At 46.8% G+C, this 25,154-nt stretch overlaps 1 protein-coding gene and 1 long non-coding RNA gene across 4 annotated transcripts; one reads left to right on the plus strand and one right to left on the minus strand.

Annotated features, from left to right (window-relative positions):
• Window positions 1-37: 37 nt before the first annotated feature.
• Window positions 38-24,482, plus strand: LOC125718064 (EVI5-like protein). Of its 2 annotated transcripts, XM_048991564.1 has the most exons (20): window positions 38-260; window positions 3,639-3,941; window positions 4,570-4,759; window positions 4,960-5,184; window positions 5,264-5,338; window positions 5,741-5,866; window positions 8,129-8,272; window positions 8,380-8,469; window positions 9,625-9,722; window positions 10,108-10,168; window positions 10,490-10,543; window positions 10,748-10,780; window positions 11,806-11,946; window positions 17,804-17,920; window positions 18,690-18,830; window positions 19,338-19,502; window positions 19,681-19,827; window positions 20,187-20,282; window positions 20,367-20,462; window positions 21,373-24,482. In XM_048991564.1, the coding sequence occupies exons 2-20, from the start codon at window positions 3,733-3,735 to the stop codon at window positions 21,673-21,675; spliced, it is 2,511 nt and encodes an 836-aa protein (XP_048847521.1). In that variant the 5' UTR covers window positions 38-260; window positions 3,639-3,732; the 3' UTR covers window positions 21,676-24,482. The 2 variants fall into 2 exon arrangements, with proteins under 2 accessions (XP_048847521.1, XP_048847522.1); XM_048991565.1 differs by lacking the exon at window positions 10,748-10,780.
• LOC125718067 (uncharacterized) lies at window positions 10,890-11,488 on the minus strand. Of its 2 annotated transcripts, none has more exons than XR_007384752.1 (3): window positions 11,408-11,488; window positions 11,075-11,296; window positions 10,890-10,963 (listed from the first exon to the last, which is right to left on the minus strand). It is a non-coding gene; the product is annotated as an uncharacterized LOC125718067 (long non-coding RNA). The 2 variants fall into 2 exon arrangements; XR_007384753.1 differs by lacking the exon at window positions 10,890-10,963 and having other exon boundaries at window positions 11,042-11,148; window positions 11,186-11,296.
• Window positions 24,483-25,154: the final 672 nt, after the last annotated feature.

Below are 25,154 nucleotides of genomic sequence, written 5' to 3' on the forward strand. Positions count from 1 at the left end.
TGGGCGGTGCCAGTGGCTATGTGGGCGTGGTCTCTCGGTCTCCTTGAGGAAGCTCCTGCAAACTGACAGCTGAGAGTTTTTTTTTCTCCAAATGGAGAAGCCTCTGTTGCTGGACAATAGTGGCATGGCTGCTACGTGGCTGTTTATCGCACAATGAATGATAGTCTTACTATGATGTCAATTATATGCTGAACAAGAACAGGAACGGATCAGGCGTGTCTATCGAACAGAACAGCTGGAATCATGTATACCACTTTCAGGTCGGATGCGTTCTTGCATTTTCCTAAACGGTGACTATATTCGTTGAGATCATTGTCTATTGCAGTCGCAGTCATTCGTTTTGTTTTTGTCGGTGTTTAACTGCATTGGTAGTCACAGTGATAGCAACCCCTAACGAATGACTCGGAACAAAGCGAAGATGCCACTGTGTCCCTAAATTACCATGATGGGCACCTGCTGTATTTGAATGCGCTCTGCCGTGTGCTCATGCAAACGCATCTCATAGCCGGAGGCAGAAGCAAAACAGCAACTGTAAAGCATCATATATGCAATAAACGTGCATTATCGATAGAAATTTCCTCCTCGGCACAAATGCCTAATCCTTTTGCAAATTATACCGCGATCGGTTTTGTAACTAGCTAGATTTTATTTGCTGAAAAATAAACAGGTGCATACTGATGGCCCTAGTCACATGTTAAATATGTCTTTTCTATCTTCACGTGGATATATCGCGCAGTGCGTCGCAGATCCGTACATGTATGTGTTTGCTACCGGCGATGATGTCAAAAACTGTTCATATATCAGTTACACAATAACCTGATTATTTCCAGACGTCAGTGTTGTAGTGTTCGGTCGTACTGAGAACCCATATCATGTTTGATAACTATAGTATTAATGTGTTTTAAATGTCATTTGTATTTTTGCGATTTTGAGATTTCATTATTGTGACTATATGGATGTTGCAGCTCTGAGAAACGCGTTAATGGATATGCATTGTTTTCGTTTTTTTCTATTTTTTTCTTTAGGGAATACTCAGAAACGATCCTTTACTAATTTCTAGGAATGATATGAACGCTGCGTAAAGGAATATTTCCGTATGCCCATGACGAACAATAAACGCCAAAGGTGTGACGAAATTTTCGAAAGTTTCGTTCATAAATGTGGAATGTGTTTATTAAACGAGAAAATAATGCAGTGCTGGCACAGTGCCTTAAACAGCGCTGAATGGGATTTTCAGCGGTTTCGTTTTCACTGCGTTGTACCAGCTACCCGCTCATGTCTGCGCTGCTTATACAAAAGTTACGATGGCCGACAGCGTAGTCAGGTTCTTTGGCAACTTTAGGGTTGCAATTTGTGCTTCGGTAATATAATGACCAATGGGGAAATTAAGGTCGTAGAACCACGTTTTGAGTAAATATATTGTGGTTGCATGTGGGCAAAACATTTCATATTTGACACTTTAAGGAATTTTTATACTGAACAGATGACAAGTTCTGCAATCCAAAGTGATAAGGCAGGGTTGACACAACTGTGGACAAGACAGGTTCATGACATCATGTTAAAATATCTTATTGTTGAAGTATATGATATTTTATTGCCTGATCCTGGGTTGTTCCCTGCCTTGTTCTGGACATATGTCTGTGAAGATTCTCAGTCATCCAGGTGATACTGTCTGGTTGTTGAGTCATGATAACTGGACTTCTCTCTTGTAAGGTAGAAACGTTTCACTGCTCATCCAAGCAGCTTCTTCAGTCTGAGGGAGGTTGTAAGTGTCCACATATTTATCAGCCTGGGTAGTTTCACTTCGCACCTGCGCTGAGTAGGGGGTTGGGGGGGGGGGGGTTGTGGGTAAATGTAACTGTCACACCTCAGCAGTCCCTCCTACCCCCATGGAGTGGGTTGTTAAGGGTGGTCCAGCTGGTGAAGGTGTGAATTGGGTCTGATTTTTCTAGGAAAGGATGAAAGGGCCGCAGGATAAATTGGAGACAGGTTGTGCCTAATGCCTCCACCTCTGTTGAGTGAGGGGTTGTGAATTTGCACATGCAAGGCTTCCCTCACCCCTCTCTCGAAGCACTTGTCTTCCCTATCCAGTATCTGGATGTTCATGTGTCATTATCTTGCGGCCCTCTCATCCTTTCCCAAAAGAAAAATCATTTCGTTTACAGGGCTGGTGCGAAGTGGAACTGCCTGGGAGGGCAAATACTCTGGGCGGTGGTGACTTAGTGGTTAGGGTAGTGCACTTTTAATTCAAAGGTTTTAGGTTCGAATCCCCCCACCAGCAAGGTACCACTGAAGTACCCTGAGCAAGGTACTGCCCCCAAGCACTGCTCCCCGGGTGCTGAATTAGCTGCCCCCCTGCTATGTCATATTGTCACTTATGCGTTAAATGCAGAGAACACATTTCTTTGTTGTGTGCTGTGGCGTGTCAACAATGACAATTAATTGCTAAATTATAAAACGAGTCTAAATATGTGGACACTTACAACCTCCCTCAGACTGAAAAAGCTGCTTGGATGAGCAGTGAAACGTTTCTGCCCTTCAGAGAGAAGTCCGGTTGCCATGACTCAACCACCAGACATAGTTCTGGACAGGCTGAAGACGTCCCGTCGCCCCGAATAGGACACGCGGTTACCAGAAATGGATGGATGGATGGATGGATGGATAATAGTTAATTTATTTACATTAACTTTGTGGCAGGTTCGGCCCCGAGTGTAGCTGAGGATCATGTAGCTGTGCGCGTCTCCTGCCTTCATTCTGCTTTCTCGTCTGCATACCACTGAATAGGGATAATAGACTCTTTGCCCTGCGACCCTGCTGTTAACCACAGCACTCTGAGCGCCCCACCCCTTTCTCTCGCACCTGTTATGCCCCACAAAGTGTGTCTTGCCCGTCCATTAGAGTGTGAACCGGGTGCACTACTGCCATTATCTGTCCTGCCCGTACATCGTCACTTCGGACGCCGTTATGGAAGGGAGGCACTTTCTGCTATGAGCCTGACTCGCGCACATTGCCTTTTGGGTGTGACTTAACTTGTACGCACGATTCCACTAGATCGTAGGTCTCGTGGTTTATTGTTACCCATGTGATTTAAATTAAGCACATAGCTGAAGGGTTAGGGTTACATGGACAGGGGCAGTTATGAGGGGTGGAGAGGGGAAGGCAGTGCACCTGTGATAACGTGCGTGCCCCCCAGCCCCCCCAATGCCTGTTATTTAGGTCTAAAATAAAGGTATTATTATTATTATTATTATTATTTTTTATGTTTATATACAGAGTTCACTGTCTTAAATCTTTATAAATATATATAGTAATATATTGAAACTCAAATTATAGTTCTAAAAGAGCTGTTCTGAGTTAAAAAGTTAATTGACAAACAGTCTCATTGGGAGCTTTTTAATTAGCAACAATTTTGCAATAACATGAAACATTTGTGTTCAGCATCTATTTGGAAGCCAGTGACTGCAGCTGCAATTAATAGCAAAATACATTTGGTTCCCTTATCAGTACAATTGGCCCCAGTCTGCCCCCCCTGTTGAAATGCTCTAGAACCGCCATTGTCAACAGACCGACTTGGGCCTTCTAGGTTACTTTGTTAGTCCCTTTGCGTGTTGAACCATCCCCTGTGTTTCATTACATAGGTGTGCCGGCCATGATTACCTCTGGCCTTAGAAGTGAAGCCCCCCAGCAGCAGAGAGGGGGAGGACGGAGTGAGGAGTGAGGACAGCGTGAGAAATGTCCACCCCGCAGGGCAGCCCAGAGCGGCCTGCCTCGCCCTCATTCCCAGACGCCGACTCCTGCCTGTGCACTGGCAGCCCTGTCCTCAGCCCGGACTCCACTTCCCATGATGCCGTTCTCTCAGCTGCTGCCACCTCACCCTCTGACTCGGAGAACCTCAGCCCAGAGGAGCTGGAGCTGCTGGCCAAGCTGGAGGAGCAGAACAGGTGAGGGCTGTGTGAGTATGAGTGTGTGTGTGTGGGGGGGGGCTGTTTCCATCAGCACCAAAAGGGAGATGTCAAGGGACAAGTGCCAGTTGGACACTCGCCCATCATAGACAACCAGCATGTGGGTCAGAGGTTATACTGCTTATGTGGCATCGAGCTGAATGTTAGTTAGACTTTAACGAAGTAACACATGTTTTGTGAAAGTTTTCACGAAACAGCAAAAAATGGAAAATATTAAGCTTGTACATTGAGGGATTCTTTATTATGACAATTACAAAATCGGTACATTGTCTGTCTTAATGTCAATTCCAAGTAAGGTCAGATCTTTTCCAATGCAAACAGGCCGCATACAGCCCTTGGATTGATCTTGAGTTTTTCCAAAAACACTGCAGTTTCCCCCCCCCCCCCCTTCTTAACAAGGGAATTTTGGTAATAAATCTCTGGCCCACTATAAAAGTCCCCGCGTCGCGTATTCCGGATGGCCAAGGCGCTCCGGGTTTCCCCCCGGATGTGATCTCTATGGTTCTCATAAAGGCCGCTGGCCTGCCACTGTGTCTTGTCTGCCAGTTGGGGGCGCCAGCTGGCCCCTGCCGTCGCTTCCGTCTAACGAGCCGTGCTCTGCTCCCAGGCTGCTGGAGATGGACTCCAAGTCGATGCGGGCCGTGAGCGGCTCACGCCGCAACTCGGGCTCTCTGCTGGTGTCCAGCTGCTCCGCCTCGTCCAGCCTGTCCCAGCTAGGGGAGGACGCCTGGGTGCTGTGGGGGCGCGTCGTCAGCGAGTGGGACGAGTGGCGGCGGAAGAAGGACAAGCTACTGAAGGTGGGGCCACACACTGTGATGTCTGTCTGTCTGTCTGTCTGTCTCTCTGTCTCTCTGTCTATCTGTCTATCATCAGAATTGCTGGGTATTATTCAGTGTCCCCTGTTGTTTGTTAACCAAAAACCTGGTGTATCGGGGTTTGCATGTCACTGTCGACCTTCCATGATGAGCAGTGATCAGCTGACCCGCCCCCTCCCCAGGAGCTGATACGGAAGGGCATCCCACACCACTTCCGGGCCATCGTCTGGCAGCTGCTAGGCAATGCCACGGACATGCCGGTGAAGCAGCAGTACTCGGAGCTGCTGAAAATGTCGTCCCCGTGCGAGAAGCTGATCCGCCGCGACATCGCCCGCACCTATCCGGAGCACGACTTCTTCAAGGGCCAGGACAGCCTGGGTCAGGAGGTGCTCTTCAACGTCATGAAGGTGAGGGTGTGGAGTGGGGGGCGCGGGGTGGCAGGGCGGGGGGTTTACCTGATGTCTGAGCCGAAGTCCGTGTCACCAGGCCTACTCGTTGGTGGACCGGGAGGTGGGCTACTGTCAAGGCAGCGCCTTCATCGTGGGACTGCTGCTGATGCAGGCGAGTAGAGCTGGTCTCAGCTCCCGGTCCTCCAGGTGCTCCAGGTTCTCCAGGTTCTCCGGTGCTCCAGGTGCTCCAGGTGCTCCCGGTGCTCCAGGTGCTCCAGGTGCTCCAGGTTCTCCCAGTGCTCCAGGTTCTCCCAGTGCTCCAGGTGCTCCAGGTTCTCCCGGTGCTCCAGGTTCTCCCGGTGCTCCAGGTGCTCCAGGTGCTCCCGGTGCTCCCGGTGCTCTCGGTGCTCCAGGTGCTCCAGGTGCTCCAGGTGCTCTCGGTGCTCCAGGTGCTCTCGGTGCTCCAGGTGCTCCCGGTGCTCCAGGTGCTCCCGGTGCTCCAGGTGCTCCCGGTGCTCCGGGCACGATGGCGGCACTGACCCCGTACGGTGTTCCCCGTCCTCCTCGCTCCCAGATGCCCGAGGAGGAGGCCTTCTGCGTGTTCGTGCGGCTGATGCAGGAGTACCGCCTGAGGGAGCTCTTCAAGCCCAGCATGGCCGAGCTGGGCCTCTGCATCTACCAGTTTGAGTACCTCCTGCAGGTACCGTTACACCTCTGCTATCATAGTTCTGAGCTTTTCAATTTAGTTTTTATTTTTACGTAATTTTCAATTTTCATTTGAAGTCCCGGTTACCTTTTCAGTGTGGTTTAATGCATAATTATTTTTCTGATATATTTCTATTTAGTTTTTATATATTTTTTGTTTTAGTTTAGCTTCAGTGGTTTTATTTCTAGAGAGTTGTGGTGAATTTATGTGTGTGTGACAATCCTAACTGAATACGCAGTGCACTTGTACTAATGCCCTTATAAAGGGCAAAACATGTTCCAGGAATTTTTGATGGCAATTAAAGATAAACAAATCATTACTTTGGCTAAATAGTATCTAAAACGGTAACTGAAAGTTAATGTTTTTCTTATATTCTACTTAGTTTCTGGGGCAAGATTTATAGTTTTGGTTTAGTTGTAGTTTTTTGTTTTATTTTCATATGTTATTTAAATTCAGTTTATGAACATTTTTCCTTATATTTCTTTAAAGATAATTACCCTGCGTTGCACTGTGCACTGGCATTCAGGTTTAGTTGGGAGCTGAACTGGTAATACCTAGGATATGACTGTGTCTTTAGCTACTATGCCACCTGCTGTCTAAGGGAGGTTCTCTTTGTCAATTCGGCCGGGTTTGTGGGTGTGTATTCATCTGGCCAGTCAGAAGTAGTTGGAGCTAGTTTCAGCCAATCTCCTTAAAGGATGGCATTCTAAAGCTAAGGGTTCACATCCTTGTTTCTCCCTCTTTTTGGAGTTTACATGGAGTTCAGTGTAATGGACTGGCCTCCCCTCCAGGGTGTTTCCCAGCCTTGTGCCCAGTGCTGCCCAGGACAGGTTCCTGGCCCCCGTGCGACCGTGATGAGGATAAGCAGTGAGAAGACAGAGCGATGGATGATTTTCTTCAAAAATAGTGACAAGGGAGGAGCAAACGGCCAAAATCTGCCACTTTCATTTAATGATGGATAATGGATTTTTTTTTCACTGGTATTAATTGTTTAAACTGAAACAGTTTGGCTGGTATGTCAGCAAGCTGTGGCCTTAAGTAAAAAATGTCATTTGGAGTGACATCACAAGGCGGTACATTCAGGCCAAAGAAGCAAATGAGTTAAACGCTGCGCTGGGAGCATCTCTGCCGGAGAGCGAGCAGAAGGCGGGGCTCCCTCTGTGGCCTCTTCATCCTCCTCATCATCCAGCTCTGCTCGAGATCCTCAGCCTGCCCTCATTCTCCCAGATCTTCACGGAGGCGGCGCGTCTAAAAACAGAAGGGAGCAGCGGATGTCATGCCGTTTCGAACCGTAGCCGAGGGTCACCAGTCAGCAGCGCGGAATAGTGCATATATATGTGAACTGTGGTGTAAATGGCGCATCCAGAAGGTGCGGTCATGTGACACTGTTGATGGGGAATGTACTTAGTAATGCGGCTTGACTGGGCTGTTATTTAAATTCAGATCATTTTTTTGATATAGCTCAGCATTCATTATCTGTAAGAACTGCTTTCGTTACTGGAACCGTCGTTAAAGATTTGCAGCGGCGGAGTGAAACACGAGGACCCGGGCGTCGACCTTTCGGGACTGTGCACGTTTGCTTTTTCGTGGGGTTGTTTTGCACATAGTTATTAAAATGTTCACCACTTTCCTGGTTTGACATCTTTATAACATGCAGCCGATCTTTCTGCGCCGCGACCGGACTCAGCTAAATGCTGCTTTACTTCTGTAATTGGAAAGGTAGTTCTTTTTTGAAAAATTATTTTTGTTGTTCTGGATCATTGTACTAGAGCATTCATTGATTGAGATGTGAAGACAGTAAAGTCTTTTTGCAAATAATCCGGAACCAAAGAGGTTAACCAGGATGAGTGTCTTTTTAAGTGATACATGGGTGCATTTAGACTATTTAAAATTAAGGCCACTTGTGCCTTAACACTTATTCTGGGGCTGCTAGTCTCAGTCTTCCCATTTCCTGCATTTTCAGTTGGGAAGCCATCCGCATTATTTCGCGGACACCTTTATCCATAGCTATGTACATTTCTGAGAAAGCGGGGTCAGCCAGTCCATGGAGCAGTTCGAGGTTAAGGGCCTTGCTGAAGGTCCAAATGGTGACATCACTCAGCTGAATCTTGGCTTTGAGCGTATGATCTTCTGATGACAGGCACGGCAAGCAACCTAACCCACTTAGCCAGACCCTGATCTCCATATGTGGAGGCTGACTGTGTGATCACCTGACCATGTGGGTGTGGCTTATGACTGTTCCCTCATCCCCCCCAGGAGCAGCTGCCGGAACTGAACATGCACTTCCGTTCCCAGAGCTTCCACACCTCCATGTACGCCTCCTCCTGGTTCCTCACACTCTTCCTCACCTTCCTGCCGTTGCCGGTAGCCACACGCATCTTCGACATCTTCATGTACGAGGTCAGAGATGCCTGTGTTCGCATGTGTGCATGGTTATATTTTCATGTAGATTCAGAGACCGTTTTCTAGCCATTGTGTGCTGCTGAATCACTGATGGATCCATGCAGGGGCTGGAGATTATATTCCGGGTTGGCGTGGCCATTCTTCAGTACAACCAGACGGACCTCATCCAGCTGGACATGGAGGGGATGTCCCAGGTACCCATCACTGGGAGCCATATGCTGATCCCGGCAGCTCTCAGAAGTCAGGGGGAACCAGAAGGAACATATGGGTTCCTGTTCAGCCATGAACATTACAGCATCAAGCCCTGAAATAACCCCAGAGGTCAACCAGCAGCTGGGGGTCTGAAATCCCCCAAAAGGTCAACCAGAAGCTGGGAGCCTGAAATGACCCCAAAGGTCAACCAGCAGCTGGGAGCCTACAATAACCCCAGAGGTCAACCAACAGCTGGGGGTCTGAAATCACCCAAAAGGTCAACCAGAAACTGGGAGCCTGAAATGACCCCAAAGGTCAACCAGAAGCTGGGAGCCTGAAATGACCCCAAAGGTCAACCAGCAGCTGGGAGCCTACAATAACCCCAGAGGTCAACCAGCAGCTGGGGGTCTGAAATCACCCAAAAGGTCAACCAGCAGCTGGGGGTCTGAAATCACCCAAAAGGTCAACCAGAAACTGGGAGCCTGAAATGACCCCAAAGGTCAACCAGAAGCTGGGAGCCTAAAATAACCCCAGAAGTCAACCAGCAGCTGGGGGTGATGAAATCACCCAAAAGGTCAACCAGAAGCTGGGGGTCTGAAATGACCCCAAAAGGTCAACCAGAAGCTGGGAGCCTGAAATGACCCTAAAGGTCAACCAGCAGCTGGGAGCCTGAAATGACCCCAAAGGTCAACCAGCAGCTGGGGGCCTGAAAAAACCCCAGAGGTCAACCAGCAGCTGGGGGTCTGAAATCACCCAAAAGGTCAACCAGAAGCTGGGAGCCTAAAATAAACCCAAAAGGTCAACCAGCAGCTGGGGGGTCTGAAATCACCCAAAAGGTCAACCAGAAGCTGGGGGTCTGAAATCACCCAAAAGGTCACCCAGCAGCTGGGGGTCTGAAATCACCCAAAAGGTCAACCAGCAGCTGGGGGCCTGAAATGACCCCAAAGGTCAACCAGCAGCTGGGGGCCTGAAATAATCATGAAATAAATAACCCTCTTTTGAAGTTATGTTTGCTTTAAAACATTTGAAATGCCAGCATTTATTTTTTTGAGTTTTGTTGGATCTAGATTGTAGGTTATCTTCACTCAGAAGTTCCCACAGAGGTTTATAAGCATAACCTATGAGTGTGTGTGTGTCTCCTGTTCCGACATCCACAGCACTTCCAGAAGGTGATTCCACACCAGTTTGACAGCTGCCCGGACAAGCTAGTGCTCAAAGCCTACCAGGTCAAATACAACGGCAAGAAGATGAAGAAGTACGAATGCCACGGCCGATGACAACAGACAGACCCTATAAGTCTGGAATAAACAGGATGATTACTTGTGGCGACACCCGTCTCATTGATTTAAACTGATCTGTGAGGCTAATGGGACTCTGACGCACTTGAAGTGTAACACAGAATCTGACTAGAGATGTTTTAAGGCTGAGAATTGTGATTAGGAAACACAATAAGTCAGTGGTCAGTATGATACTCTTCTAAATAAGAGGTAATGGAAGATGGCCCTTTCTTACTGACACTGATTTCACCGTGTTGGTATGTCGGTACAGCTGTAGGCAGGCATTGCGAGTGGCACTGGGGGTAGCAGAATCATTGTATTGTGTACAGGGGGCACTTTCACATGAGATTTTCCCGCTGACAGGTTGGAAAAGGAATACACCACCATTAAGAACAAGGAAATGGAGGAGCAGATTGAGATTAAGGTGAGGATGCCCCTGGTGTAGGAAGGGGAAGGGAAAACGACGTAGGTTCCATTTTAGAACACGACATTTTATTCACGTTGTTTTTCTTTCTTTAAAAGATAGTCACACATGGGGGGGGAGAGAGTAAACAGAAAGGAAATTATTTATTAAGATAAGCATCAAATGTCATGAATGGATTCCACAATATAGGCTGTGTCTGATTCTCTCTGGTAATTTGATTATTTAAAATGATTTCCTTACGGAAGTGTACTTTTACTGTGCAAACGCTATTGTTTAATATCTGCCCATCTGAGCCCCTTCTTCTCTCACACATGCACACAGAGATTGAGAACGGAAAACAGGCTGCTCAAGCAGAGGATAGAAACCCTGGAGAAGGTGACTGGGGCCTTCAGACGGTCACCCGGCCTTTTTGGACACACAGATACATTCACACAAAAACGCAGTTGCTTGTATGACTACTTTAAATTTATGACTGTGTTCCCCCCCCCCCCCCGTTTCTGTCGATCCCTGCTTTGTTCTTTCTTATTTCTACCTTCTCTTGTCCATCTGCCTCTCTCTCTTTCCCTCGGGATGCTGTAGGAGAGTGCCTCTTTGGCAGACAGGCTGATCCAGGTATTGTGCTGTGAAACCACACCGGTCTCCATCTCCAGTCTTCCACATCCTCCACCCGGCTGTCTTCTCCAGCTGATCCATTCCATTCTCCCCTTACTTCTTTTTCTCCATCAGTCCCATCCTGATTCCAACAATCAAGAGTGAGAACTAACCAATGAAGGTTTCTGTGTTTGTCTGTCCGCCCTACATGAAGGGAGCTGTGTTTGTTTGTCTCTCCGCCCTACATGAAGGGCGCTGGGTTTGTTTGTCTCTCCACCCTACATGAAGGGTGCTGGGTTTGTTTGTCTCACGAACCTACATGAAGGGAGCTGTGTTTGTTTGTCTCTCCGCCCTACATGAAGGGTGCTGGGTTTGTTTGTCTCTCCACCCTACATGAAGGGTGCTGTGTTTGTTTGTCTCACGAACCTACATGAAGGGAGCTGTGTTTGTTTGTCTCTCCGCCCTACATGAAGGGTGCTGGGTTTGTTTGTCTCTCCACCCTACATGAAGGGAGCTGTGTTTGTTTGTCTCTCCGCCCTACATGAAGGGAGCTGTGTTTGTTTGTCTCTCCGCCCTACATGAAGGACACTGTGTTTGTTTGTCTCTCCACTCTACATGAAGGGCGCTGGGTTTGTTTGTCTCACGAACCTACATGAAGGGCGCTGTGTTTGTTTGTCTCTCCGGCCTACATGAAGGACACTGTGTTTGTTTGTCTCTCCACTCTACATGAAGCGCGCTGGGTTTGTTTGTCTCTCCGCCCTACATGAAGGACACTGTGTTTGTTTGTCTCTCCACCCTACATGAATTGAGCTGTGTTTGTTTGTCTCTCCACCCTACATGAATTGAGCTGTGTTTGTTTGTCTCTCCACCCTACATGAATTGAGCTGTGTTTGTTTGTCTCTCCACCCTGCACGGAAGGTGTTGTTTAGGGCCTTCTGTCCCCCCCTGCTGGCCAGTCTGTCTTAAAGCATGTAGTGCTGCTTGCTTCTAGTTTACATTGTATCATAGCCATATCACCCCCTGTCCCCCTGCCTGAAAACACTCAGGGCCAGGTGACGAGGGCCCAAGAGGCTGAGGAGAATTATGCCATCAAGCGGGAGCTGGCAGCGGCTCGGCAGCAGTACAGCTCGGCGAGCGAAAGCCTGGAGAAGGCGCAGAGTACCATCCGAGAGCTGCAACAGCACCAGGTACTGGGGGTCTGCCGGCGATTTAGCTGGATATAAAACTGGAACATCTCAGCTTCTCAAGAATATGACAGCAGAACCCTCTGGGGACTTGAGTGTGTAGCATTCAGGTTACAAATCAGCGCTGTGTACCATTATACCACAAATTCCTACTTCCAATGCCCCCAAAATGTCATCTGTTTGTGTCATTAAAAAGCAAAATAAGATTAGAATTCATTTTAAAGTTGAGAATTGTACAGATAATTGAATAAAAACATAGACACTGGTTTATAGTAATCCAGCAGTAATCCAAGTTATATCTTTTTATTACAACTCATTTCCTTAACTGCTATGCCACCTGCTGGTCATGTTTGGACTACTGTCTGAGCAGTAGATGAAAGGGAACGGCTTTCCCCTGGTTTGTGGTCCATGTGGGCCTGTACACACTCACATCATAAATGTGTTTGTCGGTCTGCTTGATCACATGCTTTCATCTGGGATTGTGTGTGTGCGTGTGTGTGTGCGTGTGTGTGTGAGTGTGTGTGTGTGTGTGTGTGTACATGTGTGTGCAGCCTGTCTGCACTGAATTAACCTGAACGGTTTCCACTGTCCCGCGACCCAGTAGGATAAGCGGTTTGGAAAATGGATGGATGGATGGATGGGTTTCCATTGTAAAGTAAATATAAACATTTTTATATTCAGATTTTTTTCTTCCCTTGGATGGGGTCTATCTCAGGCAGCGAATGGCATTAGCAGTGCATGGTGACACCTGGGGTGGGATGCCAGTCCATTGTACAAACACACACACCCCCACAAACACACAGACCTGTAATTATATCTTTGTGGGGACCACTCATTCATTCCTATGGGAAAAATGCTAATGCTAGCAATGACAACCTTAACCCCTACCCAGCCCTAACCATAACCATAGGTAACCAAACAACATACAAGAGTTTTTGCATTTTTAGGTTTTATTAGATTAAATTCAGTTTTCCCTTATGGGGACCGTTTTTTTTTCCAAAAAAAAGGTATTTATCACGTTGTGGGGACATTTGATACCTTCAAGGTAAGGTATATCTGGACCACAGACACATATTTTTGTGGGGACCATCCATTAATTTTTATGGGCCAAACCCTAATTCCAGCACTGACAATCTTAACCCCTATTTTAACCATATGCACACACACACACACACACACACACACACACACACACACACACACACACACACACACACACACACACACACACACACACACACACCTATACTCATATTTTTGTGGGGACCGTCCATTAATTTTTATGGGCCAAACCCTAATTCCAGCACTGACAATCTTAACCCCTATTTTAACCATATGCACACACACACACACACACACACACACACACACACACACACAGACATACATATACACACCAGTTCAGTTAGGGTGCTGGTTAGTTAGATCAGATGTTATGCTCCATAGACGACATTATTAGGAAGCTGTTTCAAGTAATAAAAGATATTTCAAAAATCATATTCATAAAAGTGCTACCTGTCCTTATTGTAAGTGATGGAACTGAAGTTATGAAATGCAGAAAATAATAAGCAAGGCAGATTGTTGTGGATTATTGACTATAAACCTACGAAGTGCTTACCCTGGCAAAACACATACACTAGAGAAAAAAAATAAATATTCATATTTGCACATTTTTTATAAAATAGTAAAAGGCCATATTTCTCGGTACCAAGATAAAAAAAAAAAAACGTGAATTATTTTCAGAAGAAAAACAGGAAATAAATGAAGATGAAGACCTGCTGAAAGAGAAAGCCGTCTTTAAAATGACACGCTCTCAGCAGAACACAAACTCATTAGCTGAGAAAATGTTTCGTACCTTAGATGACAAATAGGTAAAATGATCAAAAATAGTTTTTTTTTTTTTTTTTATAAAATTGGAATATAGATGTTGTTTCAGTGACAGCCAATCAATAACCACAAGCAGGATAACACAACCACTTGTGGCCATTATTTTTGATTTACTACACTGGTATTTACTACACTGGTATTTACTACACTGGTATTTTCTCAAGACGTTTGCAGACCTTTGCAAGGACCTTCTCTCATTCTGTGGGCTATATGTTATTTTATAAACACAGCAACTTCCATTAATAAAACAAATACCACTGATTTTTAAGTGCAGAACTAGTCATTTGTTCCAGGGGCAATCAGAGGCGAATCGTAACCAACAGAAACACACAAGTGCCTTAATTCTAAATTCCACCTCTGAAGATTCCAGCAGTTCGAGTTCAAGACACTAAGTCGAAATCTCGACCTTTAGTAAGACTCAAAAATAGAAATCATGAAAACTGAAGTGTGAACCAGTCTTTTCAAAAACCCCACCCACCCTGTTCCACACATGCAAGCTTGTGAGATTTCTGAGCGTGTGAAACCACATACCTCACCAGAAAAATAAAATTCAAATAAAATAGACTCTGCTTGCATGCTGGAGACCGCGGTGCAGTGGCTCGAGAGAAGCAGCGTGCGAAAGTGCACACGCCCAGAGGTGCATCCTGACTAGAGAGAATGCTGAGTTTGGACATGCCTACACACACGCATGCTCACGCACGCACAGCTCAAAGATACACAGGCACACAACAGCTAAAGACAAATAAGACACTTTACACATCTTTATGTTGGGCTGTTTAATCTGTAAAGTAATTTTGCAAGCAGTATGAACTCAACGCATCAATCCATCCAACCATGTTCCATCTGCTGACTGAGATCAGGGGCTGTGTGTGTGTGGGCATGTATATAGTACACTATGGTGACATTGGTCCCCGTAATGTGATGAAAGCCTGTTATTTTGACCATGTGGGGACCATTTTTTTGGCCCCCATAAGGGGAAATTCATCCATCCATCCATTTTCCAAACCGCTTATCCTACTGGGTTGCGGGGGGTCCGGAGCCTATCCCAGAAACAACGGGCACGAGGCAGGGAACCACCCAGGATGGGGGCCAGCCCATCGCAGGGCACACTCACACACCATTCACTCACACATGCACACCCACGGGCAATTCAGCAACTCCAATTAGCCTCAGCATGTTTTTGGACTGTGGGGGGAAACCGGAGTACCCGGAGGAAACCCCACGACGACATGGGGAGAACATGCAAACTCCACACACATGTAACCCAGGCGGAGACTCGAACCCGGGTTCCAGAGGTGTGAGGCGACAGTGCTAACCACTGCACCACCATGCCGCCCAGGGGAAATTCAATTTTATTAAAATTTCAAAAAAAATAAAAAAATAAAAAAGAATATAAATGACAGAAGATGTCTCGTATTTTGTCTGGTTACTTATAGTTAAGGTCATCATGTTTTGATTAGAGTTTTCCCCATAGAAATGAATGGAGAGTCCCCACAAAAATATAATTACAAACCTGTGTGTGTGTGCGTGTCTGTATATGAGTGTGTGTGTGTGTGTGATTGTGTGTGTTTGCATGTTCATGTGTGTGTGCGTGTGTGTGTATGTGAGTGTGTGCGAGCGTGTGTGTGTGTGTGCATGTGTGCGTGTGTGTGTGTGTGCGTGTCCTCCTTGCTCACCCTCCCTGTCCCTCCCATCTCCTGATCTCGGTGTCTCCCAAACCTGGTGGCTGCTAACTTGTATTTTCGGCAGTTTGGATTTTCCCCAGAGGGCTGCAGGTCCCCTTGAAATTAAACCTTCCCTGAATAAAATTCTGTGCAGCTCAGAGTTTGCTATAATAAACTGGATATTTTGCAATACCAAGCTGACACGATTCCCAGCATGACGAACACGGCCTAGTAAGGCGCCATGCCTGCTGGAATCTACCGGAGCCAGTCAACCTGGGCTGTAAACTGAGGTTTTATAAATTACCATGTTTTTTTTTTCTTCCATTATTATTCTACGTATCACGGGAATTACCTTAAGAAGCGAATGTTTCTAAGAAAGGAGGTTTTGGTTGCTTGTACATGGCTGCGTTCACACACCTACTGTCTGCAGCCCCCGCCTGATGTGGAAAAGCCCCTGGGCCCCTGAGAACCTTCTGAGACTTACTGAGAGAGAGAGAGAGAGAGAGAGAGAGAGAAGGATGGAGAGATTTGCGGAGAGGAGTGAGGCCCCCCTCAAGAAGGCCTGAGGTTTTCTGACCCCCCCCATCTGAAACCCGCCTGTGTAGCGCAAAGCACAAGGGTGTGGACCTGATGATAATGCCCACAGCCAGTGCAGTTGTAGAAAGACTTCGCCCCCCCCACATCGATGCTATCATCGCATTCTTCTTCTCTGTACTACGCGGGTACAAGGATGATGAAACCCGCCTGTTTGGGGTTTTTTGTGATTTAAGTCGGGGAACGTGAATCAGTACTGCAATCTGCAGACTGTGAGAATGCACTTCTTTGCCGGCACGCCGCCCCCTTGATGACCACCCCCTGCTGACTGCATTTTGACACGTCAGTCAGAAAGGAAGTTAGCATCAGGGAGCGTTATTATCTGCACTGAAAGGGCTTATTTTTAATTTATTTTTTAAGTTGCTCTGGGCGTTCTTTCTTGTCTGGTATTTTTTTTGTCGCCATTATTTGCTACATTTCAGCAGCATAGATCACATGCCAGGTCAGAAGAAGACACTGCTGACCATCTACATTCCAGTCAGCCTGCTCCGTCCATTTTTGGTTCTTCTTGAGGTGCGACCACCAATGTCCTAAGATCCGGCTTCCTCACCATATGTTATGGTGTTGGGAACCAAAAATCATCCAGTCTTCATGTAATTCAGTAAAGAACTTTCGTTAAATATCCGAAACTCACCAATCGCACAGAGATCTCCTCCTAAATGTATCCCAGGGACAGAGTGCTTTCTGGAAATGCTCTCTTTGATTCTGGAGGGACACGGATTTTCATCTCTCTTCAGACCCCCCCTTCCGCGCCCCCATATTCCCAGAGCCTCAGAAGGCCAAGCTGCTTGATTTCAGTATAATGATCTGTTCAGTCTGGGGGTAAAGAACCCAGACAGACCGCAGTACTGAACACATTTCTGTGTAATTGTGACACAGCTTTATATATGCATTTGTGTGTCTGTAACACGTGGGAGTGTCAAATAAGGTACCTTTGACATTACTAATAACTGTGACAGGACAGGGACATAATCATTCATGTAACAGGCACCAGTGAGGCCTATCGCACCAATGATTCTACACTGGGCTTGTCTAGAGCTGAGTTGCTTCTCTTCCTTGGTGTTCCTGATATCTGAGTGTATTTGTATAGGTGTGAATTGATTGGTTGGGAAATGGGTAAATGTTTTCTGTTGGTAAAATAACCTCAAGAGTAACACGACATGGGCACATGCGATGTGTCGAGGACCGATAGCTCTTATTAGTGTGTATTTTTATATGTCTGTGCTCATCAATTGAAATTCATAAATACATCTATTTTCTGTAAGTGCTTATCCTATTTATGGTCATGGGGGTGTAGAGCCTGTGGGTGCAAGGCGAGGAACAAAACAGGATGGGGTGCCAACCCATCACAGGGCACACTCACACACCAGTCACTCACAGGGGCAATTTGGGATCCCTAATTAACCTCAGCATGTTTTTGGATTGGGGAGGGAAACCCCACAATGGCTCAGGGACGTCATCTTATGGCTTACATTTGAACCCATGTCACTAAGGTGTGAGGTAACTGTGCTAACCACTGTGCCACCCCCAACTGTACTTCAGTGATGACTACGTACGAGTCAGCTTGGGTATATTCCTCCTTATTTTACCTCTCTAACATTTTCTTTTAAAACACTGCTGAAAATGTATGTACTTTTCGAAGACGTCTTTTCCTTGCCGCCCCATCCCTCCTTGAGCGTGACCCCCGTTGGCTCTCCTCTCCGCCCTTCCTGCAGATTACGGAGGAGTTTGTCAGTGGCCTACAGACCCGACTGGGGCAGTCGCGTCAGCGGGAGGTAGAGCTGCTGGCCGCCCTGAAGGACTTGCAGGACAAAGTGCTGAACCTGGAGAAGGTTTGCGTCCACGCAGATGCCCACATGCCGCCAAAGTCGCCCTCGGCTTTCAGCGCTGTTGAAACGGGGCTGGGATTCTTTAAGACTTCGTCCGACTGGCTTTCTGTGGACCTTCACCACTGCTCCTTCCTTCTTGATTGGCCAGTCTGCTCTCTCCCAAAATCCTCTCTTCCTTTCCTGCTTCAGGCCATGGCTCCCAAGATCAGTGTTTTCCAATCCAGTCCTCAGAGAATCCCAGACAGTCCATGTTTTTACTTCCTCCCAGCTCCTTACCCGAGAGCAGTAGTGTGGACTGTCTGGCAGGGAGCTGGGAGGGAGCGAAAACATGGACAGTCTGGCAGGGAGCTGGGAGGGAGCAAAAATGTGGACTGTGTGTCAGGGAGCTGGGAGGGAGCATAAATGTGGACTGTGACAGGGAGCTGGGAGAGAGCATAAATGTGGACTGTCTGACAGGGAGCTGAGAAGGAGCATAAATGTGGACTGTCTGACGGGGAACTGGGAGGGAGCATAAATGTGGACTGTCTAGCAGGGAGCTGGGAGGGAGCAAAAACATGGACCAGCAGTGGGTCCCCGAGGACCGGACTGAGAGAAACTGCCGTAGCTCACACACACATTATGCTTCTGGTTTCTCTCTTTACACCTGTAAGTTTTGGGGGCGAAACTTTTATCGCGGGTGTGGGTCCCTGTCCACTGGTGTCGAGTTTTTGTGTTTAGCTGTGTTTCTGTGTCTCTTCCTGCGTGTGCATGTGCGTGTGTCTGTGGGTTCCAGAGGAGCGGCTCCCTGCCAGACGAGAGGAACGTCACCCAGCTGCAGGAAGAGCTGGAGTTGGCCAAGCTGCAGGAACTGGAGACGCTGCGCTGCTTCCAGGATGTGCAGGACATTGTGGCCAAGCTCAACCAGCACTGGCAGGCACGTTGCATTGCATTCTGGGAAACGCATGATGGCTGCAGAAGCAGAACTGTATCAACCGTCAATAATCAGTACATCTCTTTGCTATATTTTCAGAGTACATTGGGTTTGATATGCAAACGTGTTTGTTCTTCCTCATCATTCTGCTTTGTAGAGAACGAACGTGTCTGAAGAGGTCTGTGACTTCTGATAGAAATGTATTTTCTGCTCAGAATAGCAAAGAGCAGCTCAGTAGCTCAGTGTGTTAGTTGTCACTGCACTTAAATTGCTCTCCAGAAGGATTTATAATAAACGAATAAGATCTCGTTAGAGAGAAGCATTGGTGTGAAACATAAGAAACAGAGATAGATGAAAATTCTGTGGGAAAATACAGGAGAAAACAATCTGGGGATTTTCACTGAAGGCAGTGACAGAGTGACTCTGGTAGACAGAAGATAATCAGTAGTGACTCAGCAGTGACTCAGTAGCTGAACTGTGACTCATATCCATGTTGGGCCCCTCCCTCAGCATTACATGGCCCGGGGGAGTGGGGCTGGTCACTGGAAAGAGTCGCCCAAGAAGAACGCTGTCAATGAGCTGAAGGATCAGCTGGTGGGGACGAATCAGCGAGAGGCCCAGGCCAAGGCTGAGCTCTGTGAGCTCAGGCAGATTGCCCTGCAGCTGGAGAAACAGGTGAACTCCCACTCCTCCTGTTACCTAGGCTACAGGCTGCTGACCAGCCAGGTGGCTCTGTGAGCTCAGGCAGGCCGGCGTCTGCAGACACTTTGGTGGAGAGAGGATGCACTTTAGCTCCGGACGGGCCAGCAGCTTGGCGGTAAATCTAAATGGGATTCTTCCCGTCCGGCCTCAGAACCAGATCCAGAGTAACCTGGCAAACCGGCAGGCACAGGAAGGGACGGCTCTGCAGAAGATGGTGCGGGAGCTGACGGCGGAGAAGGAGAGCCTGCAGGAGCAGCTCAGGGACATGAAGAGGAGGCAGGCGGAGTCCAACTATAAGGTCAGCCCACTAACACATAGCGGGGGGTGGCTGAGGAGCCTTTCCGCTGACATGCCAAGGCAGTGGGTTCAATCCAGTGCTGGAAGGGAGCAGGAAGCAGCACCGGAATTATCACTGGGCTTGTGGTCCAGTAATTTGGCGCTTGGTGTCATCTGTCAGTTGATTATGGGACCTAAGTTGGTCTAGGTCACAGGAGTTCTCAAACTTGTTGATTAACGGTCTGCATCAGATTTTTCTTCAAAGTCAGAGGTCAGGAATAATTTTCAATACCACAGTCTGGACTTTGAGAACCTTTGGTCTAGGTGGAAACTATGGTGATCATGCGACCTACACCTCTGCTGGTCTCGGTCCTGTGACAGGGCAAGGAGGAGCTTATGGAGGTGCGTCTGCGGGAGGCTGAGAGCCTGGCCCTGGTGGCTGAACTGCGGCAGAGGATCTCAGAGCTGGAGATCCAGGTAGAACGGCACGTCCTGAGTGCGTGTGCTGGCGCGCGTAGGTCCATGTTATACACGTCGTGTGGCTCTGTGTCCCGCCCACAGGAGGAAGAAGGCCGCATCCAGGACCAGCTGACCCACTCAGACTCCATTGAAAGTGCCACTGAGCTTCACGGCCAGATTGCAGAGCTGAAGAATGAGGTCTTCATCTTCTTCACTACTGGTTACATAACAATATCATTATCTTATTCTTTTGTATACAACAATATATATATATATATATATATATATATATATATATATATATATATAAATCACATTAAAAACAGCCAGTTGTTTTAAGCAAAACATTAATTTCAAGTAGTAAGAAACCGAAACCCAAATTATAGTTCTGAAAGAGCTGCTCTCAGTCAAAAGATCTTTGACAAGCATCGCTGGGTGCTTTTTAACTAGTGACACTTATACGGTAACGTAAAACACATTTGTGCTCAGTATCTATTCAGAGCCAGTCATTGTAATTGCAATTAATAGCAAAATGGCAAGAACAGAACTGAATGAATCAGTCAGAATAAATTATGACGTTTAATAAAAAGAAAATGTCCAGGCAGAAGATATGTGCTTGTCAATGGACTTTTGTTATGAAACCAATAATTTTGCAACATCCATCCACCACACTGCTTATCCTACTGGGTTGCTTATCCCAGAAGCAATGGGCACGAGGCAGGAATGGGGGGGCCAGCCCAACACAGGGCACACTCACACACCATTCACACACACAATTTAGCAACTCCGATTAGCCTCAGCATGTTTTTGGACTGTGGGGGGAAACCGGAGTACCCGGAGGAAAACCCACGACGACATGGGGAGAACATGCAAACTCCACACACATGTGACCCAGGCGGAGACTTGAACCCAGGTCCCAGAGGTGTAAAGCAGCAGTGCTAACCACTGCACCACCATGCCGCCCCTAAGTTTGCAACATTGATACAGAATGAAGCAAGATTTTCTGTTAGTGCTGTGCATGACAAACCACAACAATGAACCACTATGAGGATTAAACACTGGTTTATGATGATAACTGGATTTCTGTAACATATCTGTTTGCTTTTAGATCAGGCAGCTTCGTGGACAGCCGCCCAGGTGTCAGGCCCCAGGAAATGGGATGCTGCAGGGCCTCTGTCTCACCAGTCGGGCCTCTGGTGAGTGTGACTCTCTCGGCTCTGCAGACGCTCCGCCATCCGGCACCAGCCCGGCCCCGACGCTCTATGACTCTTTGCCGGTGGCCCACCGGTCCTCCCTGCGCCTGGACAGCGAGGGGAGCAGTGACGGGGAGGAGGGGTGTATTTCCGTGAACAACCAGCCCGCAGCGCCCCTGTATGCTGGCATGGTGTGCTCTGAGGCCCTGGATCACTGAGGAGTCGTCTGGAGTGCTGCAGCGTCGTCATGTTCCTTCCTTATTGACCCCACACTTGGCCACTGTCTAATGACACCAGACCAGGAGGCTCCAGCAAGGCTTGGCTGACAGTGGTGGAAAGTTCAGGTCCAGAAAGTACAAATCCAAACCAAGATTTTGTTCCAAGCAACCGGCTGAGTACTCTGTGACTGTGACTCTTTTTGGTTAGTTTGGTTAGATTTGTTCTTTCTGGACCAGAACTTTCCACCTCTGCTGGCTGAAGATGGAGATGAAGCACAGAAAGAGCACAGGGTGTTGTGGGGGGGGGGGGCTGCCAGGACACCCCAGCGCTGCTTTGTGCTCAGTGTTCCTCTACAATCCAGCATCCCACTGAACGGGACCCCCCCCTCCTCTCCACCCCCCTCCACGTCAAATGGACTGTAACGTCTACTGTGGACACTCCTGCCATGTGGAGACATGATGAAAAGCATGACCTCATGCCTAAACGTACAAATAAATATATTTATTTATCTGTGGGGATTGTATACTGAATTGCTATGGACTGCAGATATACATACATTACAAGCACCACTATATTCTTATTTAATTGTATCCGTTTTTTGTGTCAATGGACAGAAGATAACCACCTGTAATATAATCAGTAAAAGACGTTGCCGAATCTCTTACGTATATATGCACTCCTATTTACTTGTATATTTTTATATCTGTATAGATATATTTATGATTACGTGACATTAAGCCAGACTTTTGATTCTTTATTTTCGTTGCTGCTCTGTGCCAGCGGACGTTTCTGTGGATGTTTCCTGTTCGGAAGGCACTCGGACTCGAACGTGCTTTTTGAATTCATCAAGCACAGATTCACGTCTGCCCCCCCCCCCCCCCCCGTGTGGCTCTGTGAAAGCTCATTGATGGGGAGATGTAGCCCCCGGAACAGGTATCCACAGACATGGTGTAAAAGTTGACTGGTTACAGTCATCTCTCAGCTTAGCATCGACTGGTAACAGTGGCAGCAGTGGTACCTGCTTCAGAGGTGGGTAGTTCTGGTCCAGAAAGTAAATCTCCCGGCCAAGATTTTGTGTCAGCCAACCAGCTGAGTACTCTGTGATTCTTTATACTCAGCAAGTTGGTTGATACAAAATCTTGGTCCGGATTTTTACTTTCTGGGCCTGAACTATCCACCTCTGTACTGTTTATTAAGGCTTGGGATTTTTTTCAGAATATCAGTCTTTAGGCTTCTACCCACCTGTACCACGGTTCTGCTCTCACTTGTGCAAAAATTGTGCAATAACTAACTGGAATTTCATAAGGAGTCTATGAAGACGTATTATTCCTGTGTCATATCCTGATATCTATACAGATGCCATCTGATTCCGTAGCGACTCCTGTTTCTGGATCTGTTTGTATGTCCTTTTCTTGTGCTAGTTTTATGTATCTACAGATCACACAATTGTAAACATCTGAATTGACTGACGGATTGAGTGGCTGATGAAGAAGGAAGACAAATGCTGGAAATGTGTCTTGAATGGGTGTCTTTGACATCATATTCTACAAAAGAGGTTCAAATGACTAGAAATTGAACGGATTATGAGGCTTTTTTGTCAGCATATTTGTATGAATTTTGTGGTTTCCTTTTAATGTAGGTCAACATCCATTCCAACCTGAGCGCACAGTCCTCGCAGATGTGTCCACCATTCTTGGCTCAGTTGTGTCTAAAGCTGGCAGGACTATGCTCACCCATTCTGTCACTTACTGCCAAAAAACTGAAAGCTCCATGTGACCATGATTGAGTACCTCACTGTTCTGAAAGTTACGGGTTGGGCCACTGTTGGCGATGCTTGTCAAATAAGATGGATGTCAAGTTGCCGAAACAAAGCTGTGGTTTGATATGTATCACCAAACTTCACCTTGCTGGTGGTTTCCTGATGATCCGCGTGGGTAAAATATGTTGATGGCCGGAAACCAAACATCCATATCTGTCTTCTAACTGCTTGATCTGGTTGGGCTTGTGGGGATGCCAGGCAGGGGCGTCTCTTGAGATTTTGCGCCCAACGAAAGTATATCATGTTAGGTTAATGTTGTACCTTTCCACCCCCTTACGGCAGAGTAGAACTGGCAGGAGGCAAAAGCACACAAACTTACGCTCATGCACCGTGAACAATTCAGCCTCATTAGCCTAACCGCTTGTCTTTGGACTGTCAGAGGAAATTGAAGTACCTTGAGGAAGCCCATGGGAGATGCTAAATCCACACATGCAGCGGAGGGGTGATTCAAACCAGCAAGAGGGATGACGTAACCATTTAAGCGTCTGGGGGGGGTTTATATGCACTACCGCCATTGTGAAGTGTCTCTCCCTTCATGTGTGCTGCAACACCATGCAGCTGTTTAGAAATATTAGAAACTTGAAAGGTTCCATATTGACTTGAGAATTTTCTGTCAGAGTATTCCAGTCACTTCAGTGCTACAAGGAGGGATGGTTGTCTGGTATCATCCATGGTATAACTGTAACAGTAAAGCAATAATGGGTATAGTTAGAGATATCGTATTTATTTGTTACATATTTGCTGCTATGATGTTTGATTTTGTGGTATAAACTGAGAGCCTGGTATCCGAAAAACAACCTACATATTGCCCTGTTTCTTGCAGTACTGCCACGTGGTTTTTTAATGGAAATTAGTCTGATTGTGATGATGATGATGATGATGATGATGAGGATAACATCGACGATGACGATATTCATGGCGTATTTCGGTGTTCTGTACACAGTGTCACATGAAATAAAATCAATACTATAAAGTATCATAAACGAATACTTTTTATTTAGCGTTGTTCCTTCCAATTGTCCACCCCCCCCCCCCCAAAAAAAATTTTTTAATAAAAATAAAATGCTACAGTCATAGCTGTGAAAAGACATGTCCTTACATTAACCTCGGCGTATTCCCGGGGCTGCCAGCTCTCACGCTCACGCAAGAAATCTTACGGCAAATCTATATTATTCCATTACAAACTTAAAACTAGCTCATCCAAAGGCGTTAGGGTAGTTTGAAAACCCTACGGACTATTTACAAGGTAATAAAACTGTTATATAAATTCAAATGTGTCAGCAGACTTGTCTCTAAATGAAAATCTCAGGCCAGCCAGCTGACCAGAGTTGGACAACTCTGTATTCTCTCTTTTTTTTAATTTTCATAAATGACTGGACAGAACGCGAATGATATCATGAACAATACGTTACAATATCAAAAGGCGCCACAAAAAGAAAAATCCCCTTCTGTGTTATTTGCATGTGTATGTTGGATTCATCGCATTTTTTGGTTTCTGGTAGCCTCTCACGACGGTATTAAAAGCAGCATAATCGTAGGAAAATTCATCAAGACACAGGGTTCTGACATGCGGGGCTTTTACTTATTTTTGGACATTGTATGTAAAGATATTTTAAGTGATAGAAATGCAATTTACTTCTGGCGGAGTTGCCACCGGTC

Source organism: Brienomyrus brachyistius, chromosome 22 (assembly GCF_023856365.1).
Source record: "Brienomyrus brachyistius isolate T26 chromosome 22, BBRACH_0.4, whole genome shotgun sequence".
NCBI classification, from domain to species: domain Eukaryota; kingdom Metazoa; phylum Chordata; class Actinopteri; order Osteoglossiformes; family Mormyridae; genus Brienomyrus; species Brienomyrus brachyistius.